Source organism: Acartia tonsa, chromosome 6, assembly GCF_053477335.1.
Source record: "Acartia tonsa isolate MP-2025a chromosome 6, ASM5347733v1, whole genome shotgun sequence".
Taxonomy (NCBI): Eukaryota; Metazoa; Arthropoda; class Copepoda; order Calanoida; family Acartiidae; genus Acartia; species Acartia tonsa.
In genome coordinates this window covers 47,159,359-47,185,723 of record NC_137265.1, presented here as the reverse complement: position 1 = coordinate 47,185,723, position 26,365 = coordinate 47,159,359, and the positions used below count along the sequence as shown (strand labels likewise).

The 26,365-nt window shown below is 34.8% G+C and overlaps 2 protein-coding genes across 5 annotated transcripts in view; both read left to right on the top strand.

The window, feature by feature from the left end:
* The window catches only part of Ced-12 (engulfment and cell motility Ced-12), a 260,223-nt gene extending 259,176 nt beyond the window's left edge, over positions 1–1,047 (top strand). Inside the window, exons 24-25 of one of the 4 annotated variants that reach the window (XR_013880815.1) lie at positions 93–615; positions 923–1,047. Coding sequence is in view for 1 of the 4 variants with exons in the window: in XM_080165150.1 (XP_080021276.1) it covers positions 93–249 (157 nt within the window). In the remaining 3 variants the exon portion in view is untranslated. Of the gene's footprint in view, positions 1–92 lie in introns of all 4 variants that reach the window. The other 3 variants (XR_013880814.1, XR_013880813.1, XM_080165150.1) reach the window with 3 other exon arrangements.
* On the top strand, positions 1,047–25,246 carry LOC145322822 (uncharacterized). The gene is made up of 8 exons (XM_080165148.1): positions 1,047–1,157; positions 4,109–4,240; positions 5,174–5,252; positions 5,546–5,615; positions 19,508–19,556; positions 20,045–20,149; positions 20,603–20,635; positions 23,077–25,246. Exons 1-8 carry the CDS (start codon positions 1,081–1,083, stop codon positions 25,229–25,231), a joined length of 2,700 nt encoding a protein of 899 aa, XP_080021274.1. The 5' UTR covers positions 1,047–1,080; the 3' UTR covers positions 25,232–25,246.
* The last annotated feature ends 1,119 nt before the right edge of the window (positions 25,247–26,365 follow it).

Below are 26,365 nucleotides of genomic sequence, written 5' to 3'. Positions count from 1 at the left end.
TCTGTTATGAGTATGTGAAAATTCGACTAATCGGCAAAAAAATTAGGTAAGTAATGATGAATATTTATTATTAATTTTATCTTTACTTTTAGGAAGCAAATGACAAGCCCCGACTACATTAAAGAAAAAGAAATTTTAGTGTCAATTGAAGTGAAGCTCCGCCTCCTTGACCTGGAGGGTGTTGATCTACCTGCCACGCCCCCTGCCATCCCACCCCCGCCCCCTAATCTTAACTTCTCATGTAACTAGTAGTTATTCTGAATGTAAAAAAAAACCTGTTCTTACCTACTCTAAAGAGTAAGGAATTTTATAGATAATTTCTTTAATTATTTTAGTAGGTATTGTGATATAAAAAAAATATTTGTTGTGATTTTTGCATTTAAAGTTGTGTGATGAAAATAATTCCAGTGAAAAAAAAAGTTTCTGTAATAAAACTAGGTATTTTTATATAACAAATTTGAAAAAAAAATATTTCAAATAATATTTTGAATTAGGAAAGAACTATTAACTGAAGTAAAAATTTACATTATTAAAAGCCAAAGAAAAGTCTTCCTAGTTAGAAAAAGAGTGAGATGAAGAAAAAAATAATAATGTATAAATGAAGAAAACAATGAAGTCTAAAGAACAGCGTTGTGGAGCCGCCATATTTTGCCGGAGCCGTAATTTTCGTTAAAAAACGGCTTCGGCTCCGGGTTAGCTTAATAAAGAGATTTTCTATTTATTAATTATAATTTCAAATTTGGTAACTCTGTTCCGTCATGTGCAAATGCCCCTTTTAAGTTTTTCAAGTCCATTTGTATCAAAAATTGAACTTTTAAAACCTTCAAAAGTCAGAAAAAAATACCTTGAGTTTTTCTTGATTTTAGGTCGGAGCCAAATCCGGAGCCGCACCAAAATCAACGGCTCCGCAACGCTGCTAAAGAAAGTTTAAAGTTTTAAAATAAATCGATGTCAGCCATCTGCTGTTCAGCATGCATTCTTTACTTTTATAGTTTTGTGGTTGACTCATGTGATTTATGAATTATATTAAAAATTTGCTATGCTTAGTTTCAGAAATATGTTAATATAAGTTGAGCAAAGATGGGAAAAAATAAATTTGGAATTCCAGACAGATGGAGAGACTATTCTAATTATGGCCGTGTCATCAAGGGCACCAGGTTCATTTCAGAATTTATTGTGCATTTTGTTGATCGATAGTGGACAAAATAATGCCATATCTCCCGGTCATACGCCTCAGGTCGGAAGGGTGACGCAAATTTCAGATTCCAGATTTCACGATTTGAAAAAAAAAATATCTTTATATTATAGCGAATTGAATAATCTTGCAAGCATTTCTTTTATCTTATGAGAAAAATAGTAAATCAAATAGGGAAAACTGAGATCTGAAATTTGTGTCACCCCTCCAATATAACTCATGACCGCGAGATGTGGCAATACTTGGTTCCCTATCTTGTAGATCATAGGATGTGTTTTCCCCCATAGTGTCTTGTTGAAATCACCTCTTTTAATATTGAAATTAATTGAAAATAAGTGGCGGATGGGATAGTTTCCAGGAATAAGGTATAACCAACAAGGAAATCAATTCGAAAATTGATTTGGGGGGCAAAATAACGCAACCTTTATTAAATTGCCTTTTTCAGCTGTCGTTGGGGGGCAAAATTTGTATTTCACCATCGAGAAATCAAGGGAAATTGCGGCATTTACTAGATATTGTGCTTTATTTGTAAACAAAAAAAATCTTAAGTTTGCAGACAATAGTTTGTAAAATTACAAAAGGACTGTCCACAAGCAGGAAAATCTTTTTCAAGAAGATATTATGTTGAAATCACTATGATCAAAATTCTGACCTATTAACTATGGAATTATCCCACTCTTTTTTTTGTGCCCCTTTTGTTGCGACCTTTGTAGTATTCTTTCCTAATTTTGTATCTCACAATGCTAAATGCGCCCAGTGGGAAAATAATTAGAGGTTTAATTTTTCAAAGGACTTTGGTCGCGATGCTCTTATTTAAAATCTGCTTGAAAATAAACAGAAAACATTGGTTTAAGGAAAAAAGTCAAAAAAAATTTTAATTCCATTTATTTCATTTGGACACACCTTTAAAAATGAAAAAAATCTAGTTATAATATGTATAGACATAGTAGATCTAGATGGACAATCTGGCCTTTTAATTTGCCAAAACTTAAAGCCTTTTTGTTTATTTATACATATATAGGATTCGTTTCATTAATACAAACAAGGAAAAAGTTATGTCCTATGTCCCATATTATACAAGGGAAGAAATATTTACATGATATATATATACAAGTAAAGCTTTATCCTAATAAATGTTAATATTTACACTAAATTATATTTTTAAGAAATAACTGTCTTTTATATCAAAATCTGTACACTTTCTAATCATTAATATATCCTGATTGTCCTTTAACATTTTTACTATTGTCTGATGTAGTGATTGTGTACCTATCTAGAACATATCTTATATATAAAAGCTTCGTCGCTTCATTAACCAATCAAAACTTGACAGATCGTAGTTCACCATCAAGGGCGTTCAAGCTTTTTTATTTGGGGGGGGGGGGAATTCAAAAAAATTCAAATTTTTTTGGGAGGGGGGTAATCTTTATATTATATAAGCAAGGACGTCCAAGCTTTTTTTGGGGGGGGGGATAAACATGCAAACTTCAAATTTTGTGTATCGTAGGGGAGGGAGGGGGATAATCACCCCTTTACCCCCCCCCTCCCTTTTTCCATTGGACGTCCTTATTCACCAGAAAGGATATAGTATATGTGGATATATTGACAGGAGAAAATAGTCAATTTTGGTTGTTTTTTTTAGAGTAGATAAGATATATTATTTTTGGGTGTTCAAACATAAAAAGAACAACAATAATAAATTAATTGAATGAATATTATCTACATTTATGTATATTGTATATAGTCAAATATAATTGATATAGTTATTTTATATGAAAATTTCATCTTTCTTATATGGTACTCATATTGGTCAGTTCGTTCATTCAGTAGGAGTGGATTAGATGGTATATAGGATGCGGATGGGGGGTATCATTTTAGGAAGCTGCGAGTATAATTTTATTAGAGTACATAAAATTCTGGTGCAATATCCATGTAATAATGTATCGATTACCATAATATGAATGTTTTAGTACTAACAATTGCATCTTCAAAAAAACAGGTTTTAAGCAACTATGGTGAAATAGGCTTAAAGGGGGGGGGGTTTTAATGCAACCATCTCGTAATCAATGTATAAATGGCACTTAAAATTCGAATTTTGATCTGAAATTGTGCATGAGTAATCCTTGGTAGGCCTATTTTCCCTAAATTGAAAAAAAAAAAGTTGAAAAAGTAACGGCTAACGGCTCAGCCGTTTAGCCGTTTTTTGGCTATTTTTAGGGCAAATCTTCATAAATTACGTAGAAATCAACTTTTTGAAACATATTTTTGCTTTAAATCATGTGAAATGATACAAAAAAATATTTTTTAGATTTCTAGTACCAGCAATTTCCGGCTAGAACCGTTTGAAAACGTTTTGGATCGGATACCCAACAAATGTCTAAACGGATGAGCCGCCAGCCGTTAGCCGCTACTTTTCCAACTTTTTGTTCGATTTAGGGAAAATAGACCTACCAAGGATTACTCATGCAAAATTTCAGATCCAAATTCGAATTCTAAGTGCCATTTATACATTGATTACGAGATGGTTGCATTAACCACCCCCCCCCCCTTAATTCGCTTGTTGGTTATACCTTATTCCTGGGTAGTTTCTCGTTTGTTTATTACTTCAGGTGAGATTAAGATTGAGTTATACATAAAGCACTGTGTTTTTTAGCAGGGTCAGGACGCCACAGGCTAAGGCCAGGCAGGGCTAGGAAATGAAAAAATAACACCACCCATTAATTTCATTTTATTCATTGGTCAACAGCAATGTAAAGTGTCGTCATACAATGATGGTAGAATTAGTAAATGAGTAGACATCTGCTGCTACCTTCTGATAAGTCAAACAATCGATTATTAGCAGGGGAAAGGACATAAGAATGTAAATTACACTAGTACCCAAAGATTTGTACTTGTTTAAACTAATTTGTTTAGGTTTATAGCATTAAAAGTACCGCTAAATGCTCTCCTGCAACGCCTGCTTACAGATGAAGAACAATTTGCAATTAGTGATGTTGTACAAATACAAAATCTTGGTCATGTCATCGACCTTACTTTCACGGACAGGTAGATTATAGTCTAGTTTTAATTCACTAAGGAAGACTGTCTTCCCTATTGCTTTTCCACAAGTCAAAAATTCATGTTGTCTCTGTAATGCTAGCCTTTGTTTGGCGAAAAGATTAGTTATTACTTTTTAAAAGCGAAGCTTTTCTATAGTTAGGGTCGATCCGTCCTTAACGGTTATCTCTTTTCGATAATTTAGACATGTTAGAATTATCCTATCGATTTCAAACCTTATATGATGATTCCTATATGAGGTTCCAGGACAAACGTAGGAGTCCCAAACATCGGAGTGGAAAAACGCAGGAGTGTTAAAAATAAAATATTAATTTAAATAAGTATTTTTATACAGGTTAGGTTATCTTAAGATATGAATGTACAAATAAGCCCCCTGCAGAGGTTAGGCATTTAAAATAGGTTAGGTTAATTGTTCACTCCTGCGTTTGTCCACTCCGACGTTTGGGACTTCTGCGTTTGTCCTAGGACCCTATAAGAGTTAGGTATGGCATAGAAAGCGAAGCTACTCTTTAATCGTTACCAGAAAGTCTGTACATTTATTTAAAACATACTGATTTTTAACTTTTTTAACAAAAACTTTTTGAATGTTACAAGCATCTTATTCATCTGATTTTTTCGATTACTGATTCCTATTACAACAAAGTAGAATCTTTTAAGCGAAGAATCTCAATAATCCTGTCCTAAAAAAGATAGTATGTCATTAAAAAATATTCTGTATTAAACAGTTTTGCAACCATATTGTTAAGAATTAACATTTATATTCTGCTCCTCTTTGTCGTCTTTGTTTTAGATCATATGAATGTGCAAGATTTGAAATAGATAGGACTACATGCATGTATTATCGATGAAGGCTCTCTGTTATCTTTACTTTGCTTTTAAAAAATGTCAATTGAAATGCACTTCTAACATCTATTATTTTAGATACTACAAACCACACGAACTAGAAGAGGCAGGTGTAAAACATACAAAAATCAAAACAATGGGTCACGCAATACCACATGTAAGTATTTTTTTACATTTAACGAGGTTCAAATGAACATTTAACCTTAAGGTGCTTAATTTTCATATATAATTTCAAAATTACATTACATTAAAAAATCTATTGGTAAATATTTTCATAAATATTGATATAAAAAAGATATACTTTTAAGACACTAACAATCAATGAACCAAAAGGTTTACAATTAGCAATGAACCTTCCTAGACAGGTTCTAGACTATTTTTTTGGGAAGAGGAGGCTGAGAAATTGGATGTATCAATCCCTACAAAATAGAATATGTTGATTGTTTTTAGGCTAAAGTTGTAAAACGCTTTAATTATGTGGTTGATAAATATTTTCAAGAAGAACCAGAAAAAATAGTAGGTAGGTATTAATGTTTTATTGTTATGTCAAATTAAGTATTTAGCTTTTCTTTATATTTTTTCTTCTATGGTTGTTAGTTTTAAGTTTTTTTTCTAGAGATGATTGCAAAAAATTCCCCTCCAAAAAAAGAATAAAAAAGGAATTTCTTTAATTTTTATTTTTCATTCTAGCAATGCTCTGTCAGTTGGGTTTTATTTTTTTGGAAAAAGCTTCGTTCTGTTTCTGTCTTAAATATCCTACTTAAAATTGAATCATTTTATCCTTTGCTTTATTGGACTAGATTTCTAATTAAATTATGGGGGAGGTAGGTTGTGATGAAATTCCATAAAGGTGTGAGTTTTAAGGCTTAAAAACAGAAGTAGAACGATAATATTCACTGAATATGTGTAGGTATTCCTTATTGAAAAGAACTAAAGACAAACCAATGTTAAGTTAACATAAAGATAGGGGTAGGTTTCTGGTAGAATCCGTAAAGGTGTGTGTTTTAAGGCTTAAGAATAGTAGTAGAACGATAATATTCACTAGATATGTGAATGTTTATTAAAAAGAACTAAAGACAATTTTTTTTTTAAAGTTGAAAAGATCAATTAAGTAGCTAAAAACTCACCAGAACAGCAGTGTAATCAACGATACAGGTAGACAGGATCAATGCCATTTTACACTCTCTGGAATACACATGAGATCTTCAGTAGTAAGCATAAATATTAAACCCCAGAAATAATGATAACTACATCTGCAATGGGGATAAAGATGAAACCAAATATATAGATTAAGAAATGATCAAATAAAACATATTAAACATAAAACACAATAATTTATTTTTGGTCTTGTGATAATCATTCAAATAAACTAGATTGAAGAGTCCTCCTTCTTCTCCATCAACGTCGGCCTCTTCATCAATAAGGAGCTCTTCACAGACACGAGGTAGGTAGGTATATGGACTTTTAATACCATCACAGATAAGTCTAAAATATAGTACAAATTACAATTCCTCACATTTATTATACTTTCTTATTTCTTTGATCTTTTTGTCACTGTACTATAATTGTTCACAAGAACTAAATGCCTTTGATCTTTTGTCACCATTTATTAGGACAACGCCTTTATTCTTTATTTCCAGCAACATCCTCATCCTCCAGGAAGTCCTCATACTTTGCATACCTTTGGCCAGTAACTCTCTGCCTTCCACCGTTCTCATACAAGCCACGCAAGAACTTGTACTCCTTCCTCATACGTCTGATTTGGTCCTCCAGTACTGCAATCTTCTTATCCAGATTAGCAGTTAATTTACTTAGCTCCTTGTTGTCTGCCAAAGCTGTTTCAGCCTGTTTGCGCCATTCCTTTGCTGCCGCTTTCTCCCTAGTAGCTTGTACCTTGTAGACTCCAAGCTCTTGCTTGTATTGTCCAACCAGCTCTTCATTTACTTCAGCAGCTCTCTTATATTCAATCAAAAGTTGATTATTCTCATTATAATCTTCTTTTTTCGGTTTTTCCTTCTCAGCTTCAGGCGCAGCTTCATCCTCACTTTCCTGCATAGTGACTGTTCTGACCTCGGCAGCAATTTCGTCATTTCCAGCCTCTCCTTCGTCCTCAGAGGAACTGGAGGAGCTTTGATCTTTGTTGTTCATATGGAAGGAAAAGGCATGAAGCGAACATAATTCTATTGGCACTTTGCTTCCTATAGACCTGGATGATATCGGCTAGCTGCTCCTCAATCGCCTCATTTGACAGGAAAACCACGTATTTTTGATACACGGATATGACGATGTTCTTCTCAACCGATTGGTCAACGATTGCATCCTTTATGACCTGTGTAGTTGTTTTGAGATCATAATTGAATAACGAGAACCATTTTATACGGGTGGTTTCCTCACTAAAAATGCGCTCGGGCATGGCGTGTGATGCAAACACGATATCCTGCCTTGTCATTACTTGTTCTTGTTTTTATCTGAAAAAGAATAAATGATTTATGAGGGATGCGCTTCACTTTACAAAATAAAAAAATTTTGTTGCAGAAATTTTTGGCCTTTTTTATTGGAGAGATTGAAATATTGTTTGTGATGAGAGAAGAACAAATTTTTGTAGATAATATCAGGAGAAAAAAAAGTTTTGAGCTTTTATGGATGTCGATACATATAAAATACAAATAATATTGTTAGTTTTCACGTGTTGATGAGGAAAGAACACAAAATAAAGTTAATTGTCTTTAAAATATGATGTTTATAACACTCGGAAACGGAAAAAAAAACTTCTTTATGGGCTCGCGGGCTCGCCATTTTTCATGCGCTGAATGCCGTTATTTGTTGTTTACAGTGGAGTGATCCCTTCACATGCGAAGTTGCCAACTCTTCGTGAAATTCTATTACCAAATATGTGTTTCAAGGGAATGTGTATTGAAATTTGCATTGTTTGTTCTTTTTCCTCTTTTGATATTGGTTTTATTTACAAATATACAACGACTGTTTTTGGCCTTTAGGCTTTGTTCAAGACCGCTTTCAGGGTATTTTCGCTAAGTTTCCCTGTTTCCAAAGCTTTAAGATAAGATAAGATAAGATTTATTTTCCTCAAAGGTACAACATGTTTTATTAAGTATATATCATACATTAAGTTACTATGCTTTGATTGGTTTGATTCTTCTGGTTTGTTATGTTTGATTCAAGTTTAAGAACAATTTACATAATAACTATTATTAAGTACCTAGCATGGAATTGGCCGAACTTCGTCTCCACCTAGTTGCCAGGCCAGTTCGAATAGGATGAAAATATCATTTTACAAGAAAAATTCCATGCAACATTGTACCAGATAGTTGGCATAACCCTTTAAGGGTTGTGGAGCCACTGGTGTACTTTGACGCTTGCCAAGCCGATACAATGTTATATGTGCAAAACAATCTTAACAATAATGATAATAATAATAAATACAGTATCTTGCTGTGTATTTCAGACATCCTCCTACTGTCAGTTGCAACTCCTCCAAGCATAAATTCGGAACAATTAAGGAACCAAAACCTTCGTGAGAAGTTGCTATTCCCGTTGTGATCCCTTATCAACTCTACCCAGACAGTTTCCTTTGTAACAAATTATTTTCATTATAGAGTGGGGTTTGTCCGTGTCTAAGGACATCTCCACACTAATAATTACAGGGTAACGATAAATATCGCGACAACGCTGGTCCAATACCAATAAATAAAATACTTAGAAGATGTGTCTATAGATAATAAACCGTACCTATGTGACGTATTTAGGTACCTAAGTGTTTAGGTACCTAAGTGAACAAGGAGTAATGATTGGTTTCGATTCCTACGGAATCTGAGTTTTATTTCTTGGGAAGGGATATAAAAATCCACTAGTGTACAAAAAAATAAAAATATAGGTCATATGCGATTCCTACGGAATCTGATTTTGGTATTTTGAGGTGAAGGGAGCGTGTCCCCTAAGTGTGTAAGGTTCGATTCCTCCGGAATCTGATTTTTGTGTTTTGAGAACTAGTCACAGCATAGCTGTGAATGGGGTACAAACATGTGGTGGGACGTTGGGGGGATTGGGGGAGAGGGGAGAGGGGTTGGTTCCCAAAAAACGTTATATTAATCACGCCTTTTTTTATAAAAGAGAGGGGTGAAAGTGGGTCATGGTAAAGATAAAAAAAAACTGTGGCGCGCTGTCGCGTGCTTAATTTTGGTCATAGCTTTGCTTTTAGTAGAGTCTTAATCTTACTATTGTTTAGGCACGAAAAATGTTCGGAGAGGAAGGATACCAACAAATGTGGCAGCCGCTACGCAATCGATTGACAATAACATATCAACGACTTCTCAATATAGTTAATGGTGACAATGTCAGAGAGGAAGTGCGTCGTGAGGTAGCCCGTCTACTATACCAGCAGGGTTATCTTGAAACCGAGTTGGCACTCACTCTGTACAATCCAAACAAGGACATGGAGTATCATGAAAATAAATTGGGTGAAATTGCTCAGCAGATTACTGCTCAAGAGGGGGCATGTCTCCAACTTTAACTCTAGAAAGTGGCCATTACCGGTCCAGGACCAGTAACGGTCAAATTCTCTACAACTTCGTATACAAGATATCCTCAAAAATATCCACAAAACATCCACGAAAAATATCTACAAAAAATATCTACAAAGATATCCACAAAAAATCCACAGAAATATCCACAAGATATACCCGTGAAAAATAGAACATTTGAAAAGTTATGCTGCTAGTTTTGAATAATTATGGCTATTAAAATGAATTGTTCAGTGAGAAATAGTACTGTTAAAAATTAGAATTAAAATAAAATTAAAATTATTTTGTGTACTTATTTTAAAACATACCATAAATTCATCAATTTTATTTTATTAATAAATCCTAGATATCTTGCAATGAACTTTAATTATAAAAAAACGAAATGGGTAAAGTAATAGGATGTCTGTAAATATGTTGTTAATATGTTGCTATGGGTCAAACCTATTAATATTATTAATATTGTATTGGCATCAAAATAGGAAGTGAAATAAATAAAAAGAATGTAAGTAAAGACTTGGTTAAGTATTGGGGAAAAGTTAAAGAATTGAAAGGGTAAAGGGGAGGATGGGGGGGGGGAAAATCGAAAGGAGAAAAGGGGCGTGGTGAGTGGTTTATTCACGACCGTGGCTACTTGTCAGACTGAGCGGCGCGTATTGTTTGGTATAGGCAAAGGGGGGAAAAAAAAAGGGGGTGGGGGGAGGAGTGGTTTCCTGGTATAGCGCATAAAAAAGGCGGGAGGAAAAACAATTGGTTATAAAGCATAGGGGAAAATAAGCGGGAAGCGGAAGTGGGGAAAGTGTATTACTTATTAATAAATTTAATTAAAGATTGCATAATATATGGTATTAAAACACAAGGGGGGTATAAATATGGGGGAGATTAGGTCAAGATTTAATTGTTTCCAAGATGTCAAATCAAGAAGAAGAGGAAGGAGGACAAGGCCAAGGTGCTATACCAGGAGGAGCGCCGGGAATTCCGGTAGATGCTGGAGGTGAGGAGGATGCTCCCCTCCATGCTCAGGTACAGGAGCTCGTCGCCATGCTTGACACCAGCGAAGAAGCAGATGATCCTGTACCCGTACCCGACGTCCAGCAGCTGTTGAACCTCGCGGCAGTGCCTGATCTACTCCCATTTCCGGGGGTAGACAGGCGCTGTTTAGACCTCTGGTTTATGGTCAAGCGCAGGTTGATGGGCGTCGTGTACGAGGGGGACATGTTGATGTGGAGGAGGTTCCGCAACGACGTTATCGATGAAGAAGTCCTCCGTATGATGTATGGAAACTATGGGTTAGTCGTGCGGTTAATTCAAGCAATGCCCACGTACGCCCGGTCTTTCCAAGCCAACATGGACGCCATCGCCGCAATGGACCGCCTGGTCACAGTCCAGCAGGACATCCTTGAGGAGCTGCTCAACCAGGAACCCGACGGCGCCTACGGCGACTCCAGCGACTACGACTCATAGATGGCTATGCCCTCAAGAGCTTAACCAGTCTGCGATAGTCATTTTAATAAATTTCGATATCAAAATTTAAATAAATAAATAAATTTTCGGCCAAAATTCAACAAAATTTTGTTATTTTTATTAGATAGATAGAGGTTGCGTGATTCGTTAGCTGCTGGATAAAATAATATAAAAGAAATAAAATATGGTTGAAATATGGGTAAAGAACCGATAAAAAATCGATAAAAAACCGATATAAAAAACGATAAAAATGGATAAAAAGCAAACTATGCCAAGCTACTCTATACTTGGGTATGTGTGTCGGTTCCTACGGAACCTATTCGTTATGATTTGAGGTTAAGAAAATGCTGTTTTATTGAATTTTATCAAAGAAGTTTAATGCTTACAGAAAGTCGAGGGCTAAGAATAGAATAAGGAGTACGGATAGAAACAAGACTTGCGAAAATCTAAAAAAAAATCTTAAAATCTTTAAAAAATCTTAAAAATCTTTTCCTGATTGGTTTAAACAAAGAAAAAATCCAAAAAGAACAGTGTAGATTACACTTTGGTATTAACCAATGTTGAGTAAAAAGAAAGAAAAATATTTGCATTTTAATTAAAACTCAATTTTGTTTAGGTAATAAGTAAAACATTTTTTCTTAAAAATATTTTTAGTATCAATTAACTTAATTTCAAGTGGAAGGTTGTTAAAGATAGTTGGAAAAGATTTAAGAGGGGCGTGCAGGAGAAAGTTTCTATTGGTGCCCGGTTCGTAAGCAAAGTTGTTCCTGTTCCTTGTGCCATATGTATGTCTGTCTTGAACAAAATTCCAAGTGTTTTCAAAGATTTTAGGAAAAATACCTAATTTATAGGCGTGCATGAATTTACAAACATTGAATTCAATTAATAGGTTGAATGGGAGTATGCCATTAGATTTAAAAAATTCAGCTGTATGAGCTCTGCTTGGTAAGTTTTCAATTATTCTGATGGCTTGCTTTTGTAATTTAATAATTGGTGCTAACAGGTACATAGGGCAAGCAGTGAACAGGAGACAACAGTATTCGATATTCGACTTAATGTAAGAAGTATAGAGTAGCTTTAAATGTTTTTTATCCAATAAGTGACGCATTACTTTCATACTGTAAATTATTTTAGAGACTTTACTATAGACTTTTTCAAGATGATAAGAAAATTTCATTTTCTCGTCTATTTGAATTCCTAAGTGTTTGATACTACCCTCGTTGGTACCGCTAACAAGATCCAGCTTAGTAATTTTTGATTCATCATTTTCATTGTGATTGTTCATATTTACATAAACTTCAAAGTTGGTCTTAGCTGCGAGCTCAGCGGGGTTGAGTATCTCTCGGGGGGAGGAAAAGACCATACATTTAGTCTTGCGGGGGTGTATGAGAAGCTTATTGGCGTTGTACCATTGGGTCAGTCTGGGGACAAGCTCTTTTGCGAGGTTTATTAATTGAATTATATTCTGCTTTTCAATAAAGCCCACTGCGTCATCAGCAAAGAGATTGATTAGGATCTCCTCACTGCATGAAACAAGGTCATTGATGAAAATTAAAAAAAGGATTGGTCCCAGGACAGGCTTCTAGCATAGGGATCTTGATGACGCCTCTCTTGGTGAGTATGTCAGCTAACATCTCCTTCCCAGCTACCCAGCAGACCTCCAGCACTCTTCCATCATCAATCATATCTTTGATGATAGCTATATCTGCTCTAAGCATTCTCTCTGAAACATCAGATTCTGAGTAAACGGCAGTTTTTGCTGACATGTTGTCAGTTATAGCCCTTACTTTAAGATCGACTATTCCTTTGGTCATTTCCTTGATTTGTGTTTTGTAGCCCAATGCAGCATCTATCCCATTATAAAGAATCTGAGTTTCGGCCCCTAGTGTGCTGTGCACTTTACGTTTGAGCTTGTTTGTCTTCCATTCAATTACAGCACTATGACCAGTCTGTATGTTTACTAAGAACACCACATATCCACCAGCACTGTCAACTTTTTGATTTAGGTTTCTGAAGGCTGCATCTGTGAAAACCCAGATTTGACAGTCTTCCCAACTCAACAAGTTTGACACTTTGACTGTTACTTCACTTTTCTTCATCTTTAGAGCTACACTTTGAGCTCTTGCCAGATCCTCAACTTTACCTCCTTTGAACTTTGTTGATAGCTCCAGTGCATCAAAAGCTATGTCTGGTCTTGTTGCTCTGGCTGCCCAGTTGATCATGCCTGTTATCTGTCTCAACTGTGTTAGTTCGTCTTGTGTCATGTCTCTCTGTTTATCTTTCAGACTCTGAACATCTAATTGTGGGATCTTTGTATCTCTCACAAACTTGTTCTGGTGGAATGTGATACCATCTGCAGCTTGTTTCATGTGGTATCCCGTGTACATGAATTCCCCAGATTCCAGCTTGCCTACTTTAAAAGCTTGGACCACTTCCTCCATTATCTTCTCAAATTCCGGAGTTCCAGCTTGAAGAAAATCATCAACATGGATACCTACTACTCCAATCAAGATTCCATCTTTTATCAAAAAGAATAAGCCTTTGTCCATGCATGACTTTTGAAAACCCTTTTCTTTGAGCTTGTTTAGTACCTTGAAGTACCATTTGCGGCTGGCATCCTTCAGTCCGTACAGGCATCTGTTTAATCTCCAAAGCTTGTTCTGGGCATTTGCTTCCTTTGGAGGTTTAACAAATACTTCTCTATCCATTTTATCTCCTTGTAAAAAAGCACTTGAAATGTCAATAGTCTTCAGAGTCCAGCTGTTAGTTGCTGCAAGAGCCAGTATCAATCTGACTGAACCTTTTTGCACAGTGGGGCTGTCAGTTGGAAATTCTCCAGTTTCTTGAAAACCCCTGGCTGTTAGTCTTGCTCTTTTTTGATCACCTTTTTCAGTCAGAACCCATACTGTAGTTATCCTTTCTTGGCCTACGTCATCTACTTCTTCGAAAGTATCAAAAGCTTTTAGCTTGTTTAGCTCATCAAATTTTGCTTGCATCACTTCTGGTGTGTTACTTTGCTCTTTGGGAATCATTATTGCCAAGATTTCCTCCGGTAAAGTCATGAAAACAGCTTCTTCTTCATTCTCTAATCTGATTTTTCTGTCGCTAATCTTGTCTATCTCCATCTTCTTTCCAGAATCCAACTTGATAATGAATAGCACTTCATCATCTTCTTGCACATCTTTTTCTTCGTATCTTATCTGCCGCTTAGAGACTTCATCGTGAAATACATCACCGTTGTCTAGTTCTATATTGAACCAGCCAGCATTCCTACCTCCAACTTTTCCACCATGACTCAGAATGGATCCTTTTTCCCATTTTCCATTTTCAAGAATTTCGATTCTGTCTTTCCTTTTCAGGACTTGATTCGCATTTTGGATTGTTCCATCTTCATTGAAAGCTGGAGCTGGTCTTTGATTGACTTTCTTTCTCTTTTTGCCTTTACTGATGCTGTCTTTTCGAGACCTTTCTTTGTTCTTGTTAACCTTTTCTGTCTCTTTTGGTTCAGTGTTCTCTGGCTCAGTATTATCAGGCCTTTGTTGCATATCAGCAATATGGTCACTGTTTGTGTCATTGGTCTCTGTTGATGGTTCTTCTATTTGTTCATGTTCGACTGGAGCGTTGTCTTCTGTTTGTTCTTTGTTCATGCTCTCTAGTGCATCAATCTGTAACTTCTCCATTCTTTGTTCTATCCATTGGTCATGTTCATTTAGAGTTTCATCAAGTTGGGCTTGTCTGCTTCTTGTGTCATTACTGCCCTCTTGAATATCAGCCTTGTTGTTGTCTTCTGCCAGCTCATTTCTTTCATTCTCCGAGTCATGTGTCTCTATGGTCTCCTTTGCTTTGATCTGTTTAGCTAACTCGGTTCCTGCTTTAAGCAGTCTATTTGCACTAACTCTGTAATATGAGGCTCCCAGTCTGATGAAAATCACTTTGCTGTCTTGGAAGACCACTTTTGCTGGTCCTCTCCATTTGTCTTCTCCCTCTTTGTGAAAGTACACAATGTCTCCATTTTCATAGACTGTGTCAGCAATCCTTATCTTTGCTTTCAATGCCTTTCTGATTCTTTCACTTCTCTCTGATTCTATGAAGCTTTTTCTTGCAGCATGCAAGGCTTCAAGAGTTTCTAGTAGTGATTTGCTCTTTTCAGGCTCCTCCCAAGCTGGTGGAGGATCATCCAGAATGTTGGGGAGTTTGATTTGTCTCCCAAACACAAGCTGATAAGGAGAGAAACCTCTTACGTTTGACAAAGAGTTTATAGCTGTTATAGCCCATGCAAGGGCAACCTCTAGTGACATATTTGGATACTCTCTCATATTTGATCTAACTATGTTGTCTGTGATATGGTGGTTTCTCTCATTCAATCCGTTCTGCCAGGGGCTGTTTGCCCCGTGGTCAGCAGTTGGATGTTTAGAGCACTTGCCACCTCACGCATGTTCTCATTAGAGAACTCTGTGCCATTGTCACTCATGATCTTGTCAACTTTTCCAAAAATTGGTAACCACTTTGTAGTAATGGCCTTTATAATTGTCTCTGGTTCTTTGTTTCTGACCACGGTTGCTACCTGGAACCTGGTGAAATGGTCAATCATATACAGTATGTATATTCCTTTGCGAAAATTCCATACTTTTAAATCAATTGTTAAAACTTGACCAAAATCACTGGATAAGGGTGCTGCCACGGCTGGTTTGTCTGGTACTCTCTTGCGTAGCAGGCATCCTTCGCAGTTTTCCATAATTTTGTCTATCATGGAGTCAAATTTTTCATTCCATTTGGCAGCGTCTTTGATGATTGTAACAAGCACTTTCTTTGGTCTGTGACCAAACTGACGATGGATCTTATCTAATCTCTTGACTTGTTCTTTTTCATCCTCTGTTTCCAGCTCAGTGACGTTGACCTCTTCTAAGGCTTCATTCTCTTGCAGAAGATCAACTGTGTAATGTCCAGCTGATGTTGTATGCAATACAAGTGGCTTTCCATTGATATAACCTTTGTCATTTTTCATGTCCAGAGTTATTCCTAGCTTTTTCATTTCAGCTTTTGAGAGTAGGAGAGGAATGTCAGAATTGATGACATCAAAGCTAATCTCATTGTACTCACCTCCAATCTTTACAGGAATTGTGTATTTGGCCTTTGATTTTAATCTTCCTTGGTTTCCAAAAATAAACGTCCTCTTTGATTCGGAAGGTCCTTGAACTTTTTGTTTTAGATCTTCTGGCAGGGATTTCAGGTATACATTAAGAGATATAAGTTTTCCGGAATTGTATTGTAGGGAGTAGATTTGAAATCTGCATCAAATTTTAAGGATTTTTTATAAAATTCGTTTTTTGTATAATTCTTTATCTAAAAGCGGAAATACAAATTAAGTTAATTAATTTTGGCATCTGTGATTGGTGGATTTTAAAAATCTGCGCTCTGATTGGATGTCGTACATCATTCAACCAATTAGAGCGCAGGTAGTTTAAAATCCACCTATCCTATTGGTCAAAATTAATTAACTTAAAATGTATTTTCGCTTTTAGATAAAGAATTTTACAAAAAACGAATTTTATAAAAAATCCTTAAAATTTGATGCAGATTTCAAATCTACTCCCTAAATTAAAATTCCGGAAAACTTATATCTCTTAGTATACATCTAGCCATTTTTCTCCTGTCACACTTGCAGTACAGCATGTGTCAAAAGCAGCCATGTTTATGGCCTCCGCTGTGAAGTTGTTAAGGTCTTCCTTGTTGTCAGAACACAGTACTGTACAATTTACACTTTCTTCCCCACTTTCTGCATCTGATCTTTCCATGAGTAGTTCTTTTTCTTCTTCTAAGCCTTGTTCATTGATTCTAGTGAGATATACTTTTTCATATTTTCCTTGCCTATTCCCTTTATAGTCATTCTTTTTCACGTTTGTAACGGCATCAGGACAATCTGCCATGAAGTGTGTGATTGCGTCACAAAGTTTACATCTCATAGGTTTTCCATCTGGGCCCAAGGGATTTCTCTTCTTTGTTCTCAGTTGTGGGAAATTTCCCATTCTTGTGTTATTTCCGCTGCTTTTATTCCATGTTTTCTTGTTTTGGTCCCGATTATTTCTATTCGGGGAATTTTGGTATCGTTGAAAGTTGGTTGGTGGCTTCCAGCCTCTTGATATGTAAACTTCATCGATACGGTTTGAAATGTCGTCTTCCGCGTTAGAATATTGGGTAAGATTTATTTCTTCATTATTTCTTTCATTCTTATCACTTAATTTTGAACATACTTCACGTAATTTGCGTTTGACCGTTTCGTAACGTTTGCCGTCTTGCGCAAAGAAGTCGCATACGCCTCTTATTACGGTTTCTTCCGTATCATCTAAGTTTGCACACTCGAATAGGGTTAGCGCTAAAAGTTTGTCATTTTTTATATCAATGTCTAGTTGCCGCGCCTTTTCTAAAATATTCTCAAAATCTATCAAAAACTCATGGATACTTTGATTTTTGCGACGTTTGATGTTAGACATTTGGCGTTTTGTTTCAAACAATTCTTTTTCTTCATCTATGAAAACGCGAGATTTTTAAAAATCTATTACGCGCTCTACACCTGCTTCATTATTTATTAATTCGGTTGCTGGACAGGCTTTAAAAAAATCATCTTTCAGTGTTTTACCATATTTTTCCGATTCTTTTGGTAGTTCCGAAGCAAGTAAATATCCTTGTTGGTCTTTTGCCAGTTCTGTAGCATTGGACCAAGCACGTACGCAAGTAACCCAAGTATTAAAGTCGCGAAATTCATATAACAGCGGTACAGGAACAGTGTTTCTACCTTTTCTGTCAAAATTATCATAATATCTTGACCTGGGAACGTCATAGTACTCGTATGATCTTTGTCTGTAAAAATCGTCTTCCTGTAATTGTCTGTAACCTATGTCTTGTCTCTGTCTTGTGTATTCTTCAAAAACAGGTTGTTTTTGTCCTTGAGTGTCCTGATAATTGTTTGGTCTTTGTTTATTGGGATCAATATAATTATTTGGTCTTTGGTCAAAGGTGTTATTTTGTCTTTGTTTATCAAAAAAATCTCGCTCATTTGGTCTTTGTCCGTTGGTATTATTTACTCTTTGTCTCTCATAATAATTATGCTCATTTGGTCTTTGTTCAATGGTGTTAAACTGTCTTTGTCCATTGGTATTATTTGGTCTTTGTCTGTCAAAAAAATCTTGCTCATTTGATCTTTGTCTACAAAACTTTTCAAACTCTAAAAATCTTTGCATACGAAGTTCATCAAATTCAGCAGGCCTTTGCCCTGGAAACTCTACAAAAGGAGCTGTGTTATAAATTTTTGGCCTTGTACCCCCGCAAGAGTAACCGCCATTTCCAAGTCCGTTATTATTATTATTTTCTCCGTCATCTATCAATCCGCCGTCCGTCCCGCCGGTTTGATCTTTTTCCATTATATCGCTACTTTTTGACTGTAATCCTCCCTCAAGAACATTATCAGTACGTTTTTCTACATCTTTGGCGCTATCGCCCGCCCCGGTATTATTTCCGCCGACCGCACCGGTGTTATTTCCGCCGCCGACCGCACCGGAAATTTCAAAATCGTTTCCCGCCATTTTTATTTCTGGGGTTTTTTATTGTGTAAAAAAAATCAGCCCCGCCTCTGCTTTTGGTCTTGGTCAATACCCCTCTGCTTTTGGTCTTTGCCAAAACCCCTACTTTTTTTAGAGTGATTGATTTATCTAAGCTGTACTTTTAATTACACTGTGCCGTAGATCGTCTCTTGCTTCTTGCTGCTACCATTGAAAAGATCAATTAAGTAGCTAAAAACTCACCAGAACAGCAGTGTAATCAACGATACAGGTAGACAGGATCAATGCCATTTTACACTCTCTGGAATACACATGAGATCTTCAGTAGTAAGCATAAATATTAAACCCCAGAAATAATGATAACTACATCTGCAATGGGGATAAAGATGAAACCAAATATATAGATTAAGAAATGATCAAATAAAACATATTAAACATAAAACACAATAATTTATTTTTGGTCTTGTGATAATCATTCAAATAAACTAGATTGAAGAGTCCTCCTTCTTCTCCATCAACGTCGGCCTCTTCATCAATAAGGAGCTCTTCACAGACACGAGGTAGGTAGGTATATGGACTTTTAATACCATCACAGATAAGTCTAAAATATAGTACAAATTACAATTCCTCACAAAAGTTAACATAAATTTTTATCGTTCTACTACTGTTTTTAACTTATAACACATAACCTTTACGGATTCTACCAGAAACCTACCTCTATCTTTTATCTTTCTACTTCTGTTTTTAAGCCTTAAAACTAACACCTGTACGAAATTTTGGCACAACCTACCTTCCCCTTTATTTCATTCTTCTGACCTTACAATGTATTTACATTCCTGATAAAGGTATATTTGTAGGTGTTCATTGTACCCATGGATTAAACAGAACCGGTTATCTAGTCTGCAGGTATAGTACAACATATTTTTATATTGACAAGAATTTAATTTCAAGATTTAAACTCAATTCATACCAGAGGATATTTATTCAGACACTGAAAAATTTGAAGGTGGCACTTTTAAAGGTTATTTACATATTTGAAGAAAAAAGATGCGTATTAAGATGACCTCTATCTCTTAAAAAAATATTTTAATTCTTATTTTTACCTGTCCAAAGACCACCTGGATGCCTATTCAAAAAATCTTAAAACTTGGGAAAATTCATCTTATAAGATTGATTTTATCTTTATTAACCTATCCTCTCAGTGCAAAGTTAAAGCCTATACTCATTGTTTACGCAAATGTGTCAAAACTTCCCCCCTCTTGCCTTCAGAGGCATCTAGGGGTGAAGCCATCACAGAAAATTTAGAAAATGTCAAAGAAAAAAAATGTTTCATTTTTATATGGATATAAAAATTTTGGTTAGGTAGGTATGTATTAAATAGAATTTTATTTTAGATATATGATAGAGAAATTGGGATTCGAGCCAAATGATGCTATCAATGAATTCAACTCAGCTAGAGGACATGAACAGGAAAGAGCAAATTATATTCAACATCTGAAGTGAGTATTTTTAACTTTTTTTTATATTGTAGCGAAGTATCTCTGTAATCGCTTAACCGATATTGTTCTCTTTTACAGTGTAGCTTCTCATAGGTCCTGGGAAGGTTTATAAATATTTTTGGGAAAGTACCGCCACCCTCACAAGAGTGTTCTCCCCCCAAAAAAATGACCCCCCATTTAAATTTTTTTTATAACTTTTTCAAAATTAAAATTGAAAATGAGCGGAAGTCGACTCTTCCTTCAAGTGTTCCTAGAGGCCTCTAGGGGCCTAGCCGTTAGTTTTCTTTAATTATATTAGAACTTAAGCATTATATTCAACAGTAGAAAACCAATAGATATAGTGTCCATAATGATATTAGGGAAAGTTTAAGGCAAAAAAGTTTGCCTTTGATAAAATATCTTCAATATTAATGAAAAATGACAACAATCTAAATTTTTATTTTTTACTTTTAGGTCTCTTAAAGGAGGTCAAAAGAGCAATCAAAGGTAAGAAATGTTTTTTACTATTTTAACAATTGTATGAAATATAATTCTTTATATTTATAACATAAAATATGTAGGATGGCTCTTGATAATTATGTATCTCAGTCTTTAAGCTTTCAAATGGATCAAATAAGCATTGGGAATTCGTCTGAGGTGAATTCTTACAAAGGTTTTACAAATATATTTTTTTCGGGGAAATCTACTAGTAGTTTTTACAAAAAAAAGTTTTTTTTTATAAATCGTCAAAGAAATCATTTACCAGGGGTGTATAATCTGCAGGTCTATGCCCCACCTCACCCTTGCTAATTTGGGAAATATGTGGAAGGGGAAAACATTTTTTTCCTTCTTGGGAAAAAACCTCAAAACATATGTGGTAGGTTTAAAAGAATGAAGACAAAAACGGGGGGGGGGGGGGGAATAAAATTTATTGAATATTCATCCTTGGTATTTTTAGGAGTAGCGCAAACTATTTCAAGTTTTTTTAAACTCCCATCCGACTTTCTGATCATTGACTGACAATTGTTAAAACTTAAGTATCTTTGCAGTGTGCAAAGACCCTTGCAAACATACAAATATTCCTTAGTATTATTTTTGTCTTTTAATTTAAGATTATATAAGCTTTTAGTTACTTCATTTCTAAAATATGAATTTTCTTTGTTTTTAAAGGATTTTTCCTGAAAACATTGAATGATTTTTTTCTCAAATAATTCACAAATATTGCTACAAACTTTTAAGAATTCACCTTTGATGAACAGATTGATTCTGAAGAAATGCATCTAAGAGAAAGCAAGAAATCGAATCTTGTTGTGTTTGGTTTATCAGCTCTAGTGCCTGAGGAAAAAAGTTTACAACTAGAGGAAGTATTAGCCAATCTATTTGAAACAACAGGGGTTAAGCTTAGACCCAAAGAGGATTTTGAGATCATTCGGAAAAAGCCTTTGATTATTAGATTTGCCACCCAGGACAACAGAGATTGTATTTTACAAAATTCATGGAAGCTTAAGAAAATTGTGGAATATAAAAAAATTTCTATTTCACCCGACCTTACAAGAAAGCAACTAGAAGAAGAAGCTGAACTTAAGAAAGAGGTAGAAAAGAGAAACAAGTTTATGAAAGAAAATAATCCTGAAGAAGCCAAACATTTTTTCTGGAAGTTAGCTGGGTTGAAAGGTCAGAGATATCTGGAAAAAGTCGAGGAAAGAAACCAAGAAAAAATAAAAGTTTAAAGAAAACGATGAGATACAAAAAAGCCAAGAATAAAGAGCGTTAATTCTAGAAGTCTTTACCTCCTTTCTTTTTATAATTCTTGTTGTAATTCCAGAGGCCTTAAATCAGCAAATTAATTCAATTTAAAATTGCAGAAAATTTAGATTTTTTGTATTGTAATTATGGCGTAAAACTTGTTTTATGCTTTAGCTAAAGGGAAGTAGGTAAGAAGGGAGAGGGGAGAGAAGGAAGTGGGCTGTAGAAAATTTTTTACTTAGAATTGTTTATTAGAATCCTGGTCCCTGTTGTGTACATTTCCTTTACTTTCAAATTATTTTTCTATTTCTAAATGAATTTTACAAAAATTACTCTATTTTGTATAATCAAAAATATGATAGTTTTTTTTGGCCTTGTTATACTGAAATTTATTAATACCTATCAAAACTATTTGGTATACTATTTTTATTTAATCTTGTATATGAAATTCTATAGTTTTCTTGCATGTACTTATATATTTGTTTCTTATGTTAAATAATTATGATTATATTTCACTCTTTAATTATATTTTGATTGATTCTCCAAATTTTAGATGAAGAATAATGACGTATTGATTATTTTACCTATTTAGTATGTAACTTGAAATTATTTTCATTATTTTTATAATTGTTAACTAAGTAGTAAATTTTTGTTTCATCGTATATATTTAATGTTATTTTCTAATAAATTGATCAAAAAAGAAAATGTTAGATAGTTAACAAGAAAAATTGTAAAAGATCAATTATTTTTTAGGTTTAATACCTAAGATTTTTAATAATCAAAAAGGCGTGATGTGTTTTGTGCCCTTTTTGCATACAGAGGAGAGTACAGGGGGGGGGGGGGGGATTTAGCAAGGCGATTGAAAAGTTCTTTTCTATCCTTAGAAATTTGTACTAAAAATTATCAAGAAATGAGGTGCTTTATATGCAAAGATCTCGGAAAGTTATGTCCCATGGGTTTCAAGACTTTTTACTAGTGTTTGAAGTCATGAGGGAGAAAAATGACCCACCATTTTTTTCGGGGGGGGGGGGAGATTTGTAAAAGTGTAATTTATCTTGGGAGAATTGGAGTAAAAACATGCTAAATCATTTAAGAAGCTTCACTGAAAAGAAGGGCCATTTGGGTTCGGCGGTTAGCAAAAAAAATATTTTGCTAAAGCACAGACACTCAAGTCATGAAAATATTAACCTAAATTATTGTAGATATGATTCTTGGAGAAATGACATTAGCTTCAATTCAAGAAGAAGAGATGAACAAGAATCAAATATTCCACATAAGAAGAAGAGGTCTGGAAATCGCCCCCCAGATAAAAGTTCTGTTCAATATGAGTCTAATACACCACACTTTTATTCTGCAGGAAACTTCAATGAACCTAGGGGAAATTATGACAGGCGTGACCAATTGGAGAAAAATACTCCAAACCTAAGATTCCATCGCAATAATGATGAAGACTTCAGCAGAAATAAAAATAGAAATCAGAATGAATCTAAAATACCACACTTTTATTCTGCCGGAAGAGATGAACAAGAATCAAATGTTCCACATTTTAATTCTAATAATTGTAAGGTGGAGAAGAAGAAGAGGAAGAGGTCTGGAAATCGCCCCCCAGATAGAAGTTCTGTTCAATATGAGTCTAATACCCCACACTTTTATTCTGCAGGAAACTTCAATGAACCTAGGAGAAATGATGACAGGCATGATAAATTGGAGAATAATACTCCAAACCTAAGATTCCATCGCAATAATGATGAAGACTTCAGCAGAAATAAAAATAGAAATAAGAATGAATCTAATACACCACACTTTTATTCTGCCGGAAACTGTTATGAACCTGGGAGAAATGATGACAGGCGTGACCAATTGGAGAAAAATACTCCAAACCCAAGATTCCATCGCAACAATGATAGAGACTTCAGCAGAAATGATAATAAAAATCAACAAGAGTCTAATACACCACACTTTTATTCAGCCGGGAACTTCTATGAACCTAGGAGAAATGATGACAGGCATGACCAATTGGAGAAAAATACTCCAAACCCAAGATTCCATCGCAACAATGATAGAAACTTCAGTGGAAATGATAATAAAACTCCACATGATTCTAATACACCACACTTTTATTCTGCCGGGAACTTCTATGAACCTAAAGGAAATTATCGCAGGCCTGACCAATTGGAGAAAAATACTCCAAACCTAAGATTCCATCGCAACAATGATGAAGACTTCAGCAGAAATAAAAATAGGAATCAGAATGAATCCAAAATACCACACTTTTATTCTGCCGGAAACTTTTATGAACCTAGGAGAAATGATGACAAGCATGATAAATTGGAGAAAAATACTCCAAACCTAAGATTCCATCGCAACAATGATGAAGACTTCAGTGGAAATGATTCTAGAAATCAACAAGAGTCTAATAGTAAGACACCACACTTTTATTCTGCAGGAAACTTCAATGAACCTAGGGGAAAGAAATTTAAAAATGATGACAGGCATGATAAATTGGAGAAAAATACTCCAAACCTTAGATTCCATCGCAACAATGATAGAAACTTCAGCAGAAATGATTCTAGAAATCAACAAGAGTCTAATAGTAATACACCACACTTTTATTCTGCAGGAAACTTCAATGAACCTAGGGGAAATTATGACAGGCATGATAAATTGGAGAAAAATACTCCAAACCTAAGATTCCATCGCAACAATGATGGAGACTTCAGTGGAAATGATTCTAGAAATCAACAAGAGTCTAATAGTAATACACCACACTTTTATTCTGCAGGAAACTTCAATGAACCTAGGGGAAATTATGACAGGCATGGCCAATTGGAGAAAAATACTCCAAACCCAAGATTCCATCGCAACAATGATAGAGACTTCAGTGGAAATGATAATAAAAATCCACAAGATTCTAATACACCACACTTTTATTCTACCGGAAACTGTTATGAACCTAGGAGAAATGATGACAGGCATGATAAATTGGAGAAAAATACTCCAAACCTAAGATTCCATCGCAACAATGATGGAGACTTCAGTGGAAATGATAATAGAAATCAGAATGAATCTAAAATACCACACTTTTTTTCTGACTTTTATTTTAACAAAAATGATTCAGAATCTGGAAGAAATTTTGGAATGGATAAATCCAAATCCCGTGGATCCAAATCCCATGGATCCAAATCCCGTGGATTTAAATCCCTTGGATCCAATTCCCGTGGATCCAAATCCCTTGGATCCAAATCCCGTGGATCCAAATCCCTTGGATACAAATCCCGTGGATCTAAAAGGGATAACACTTCAAGAATATCTAAAGATAAGACTAAGCAACAAGACACCCAGGAAAATATTAAATAATAAATATTGATTCCAACAATTATCTTTAAATTTCTTAGCAAGATTTCCTTTATTCTGTAAATCCAAGTTATTGATTGATACTTTTTGATTTTTGAAAAGAGCTACCTACTAGCATTGAACCACCAATTCAGATATTATAAAAAAAAGTTTTTGAGCCAACAAACAAGTTGGTCCCCGCCCTACCTGTAAGTATAGAGCAGATTTTATTGAAAATATAAATTATATTTTGAATAATATTAAGTTTGATAGGTACCTAATTATTTTTATTATTTAATAAATATTTACCAGGAACCATCAAAAGAAGCAGGTACAAGTACTAATGTGTGTACTGAAAATGAGAAGAAAATAACTGGGGATAATTCCAATGTTGAAAGCGAGCCATTTCAAAGACAACATGTAGTTGTAGAAAAAAATAAATTTTTTACTCAGCCATTATTTTCTATATGAAATTTTAGTATAAAATTTTGCCCTGGACGTTTCGGCATGTTGTTAAAGTTATCAACCTAATTCTTTTGTAAAATCTCTTTTATGATTGGATCTAGAAAGTGCCAAAATTCAATTTTCAAAAGTGTTCAAAATCCCCCCTCCCCTTACTAAAATTTAAAATCTTTAAAGCAATTTTTATTGAAACATATTTGTCAACTTCCAATCAAGTTTAGATTTCCTGCTTTACCTTCTTTACATTCTTTTTTTTTTAAGTTTGTTGAAAAATAATATTTTGTTCATAAAGATCGTTAGATTAAACCATTTAGCAGGGAGGGAGGGGACAATGGACTGTTAATCATAAGGTACCCAAAGTTTCATCATCCTGTTTTCTTATTCGTTGGAACAAATACTTTGGGTTCTTTTACTAAATTTTTATTAGTTTTTTGTTAGTGTCAACCAGTTGTTTTAAATTAAAAGGGGTAATTTTGTTTATCGGAATTAGGAATGTACATCAATATATCATCCATGGTCCGATCCCTTAAAATCTCTGGTCTTTGGTTTATATCATTTTTGTCTTTTTACAGGAAATGAAAGTAGGTTTTCATAAATCTTCAGAATAAAACTAAACTAGATTTCATATCTCATAACCAAAATGCCTTAAATTTCATTGTTCATTATATTACTTCAGAACAAAATTTTGTACTGAAA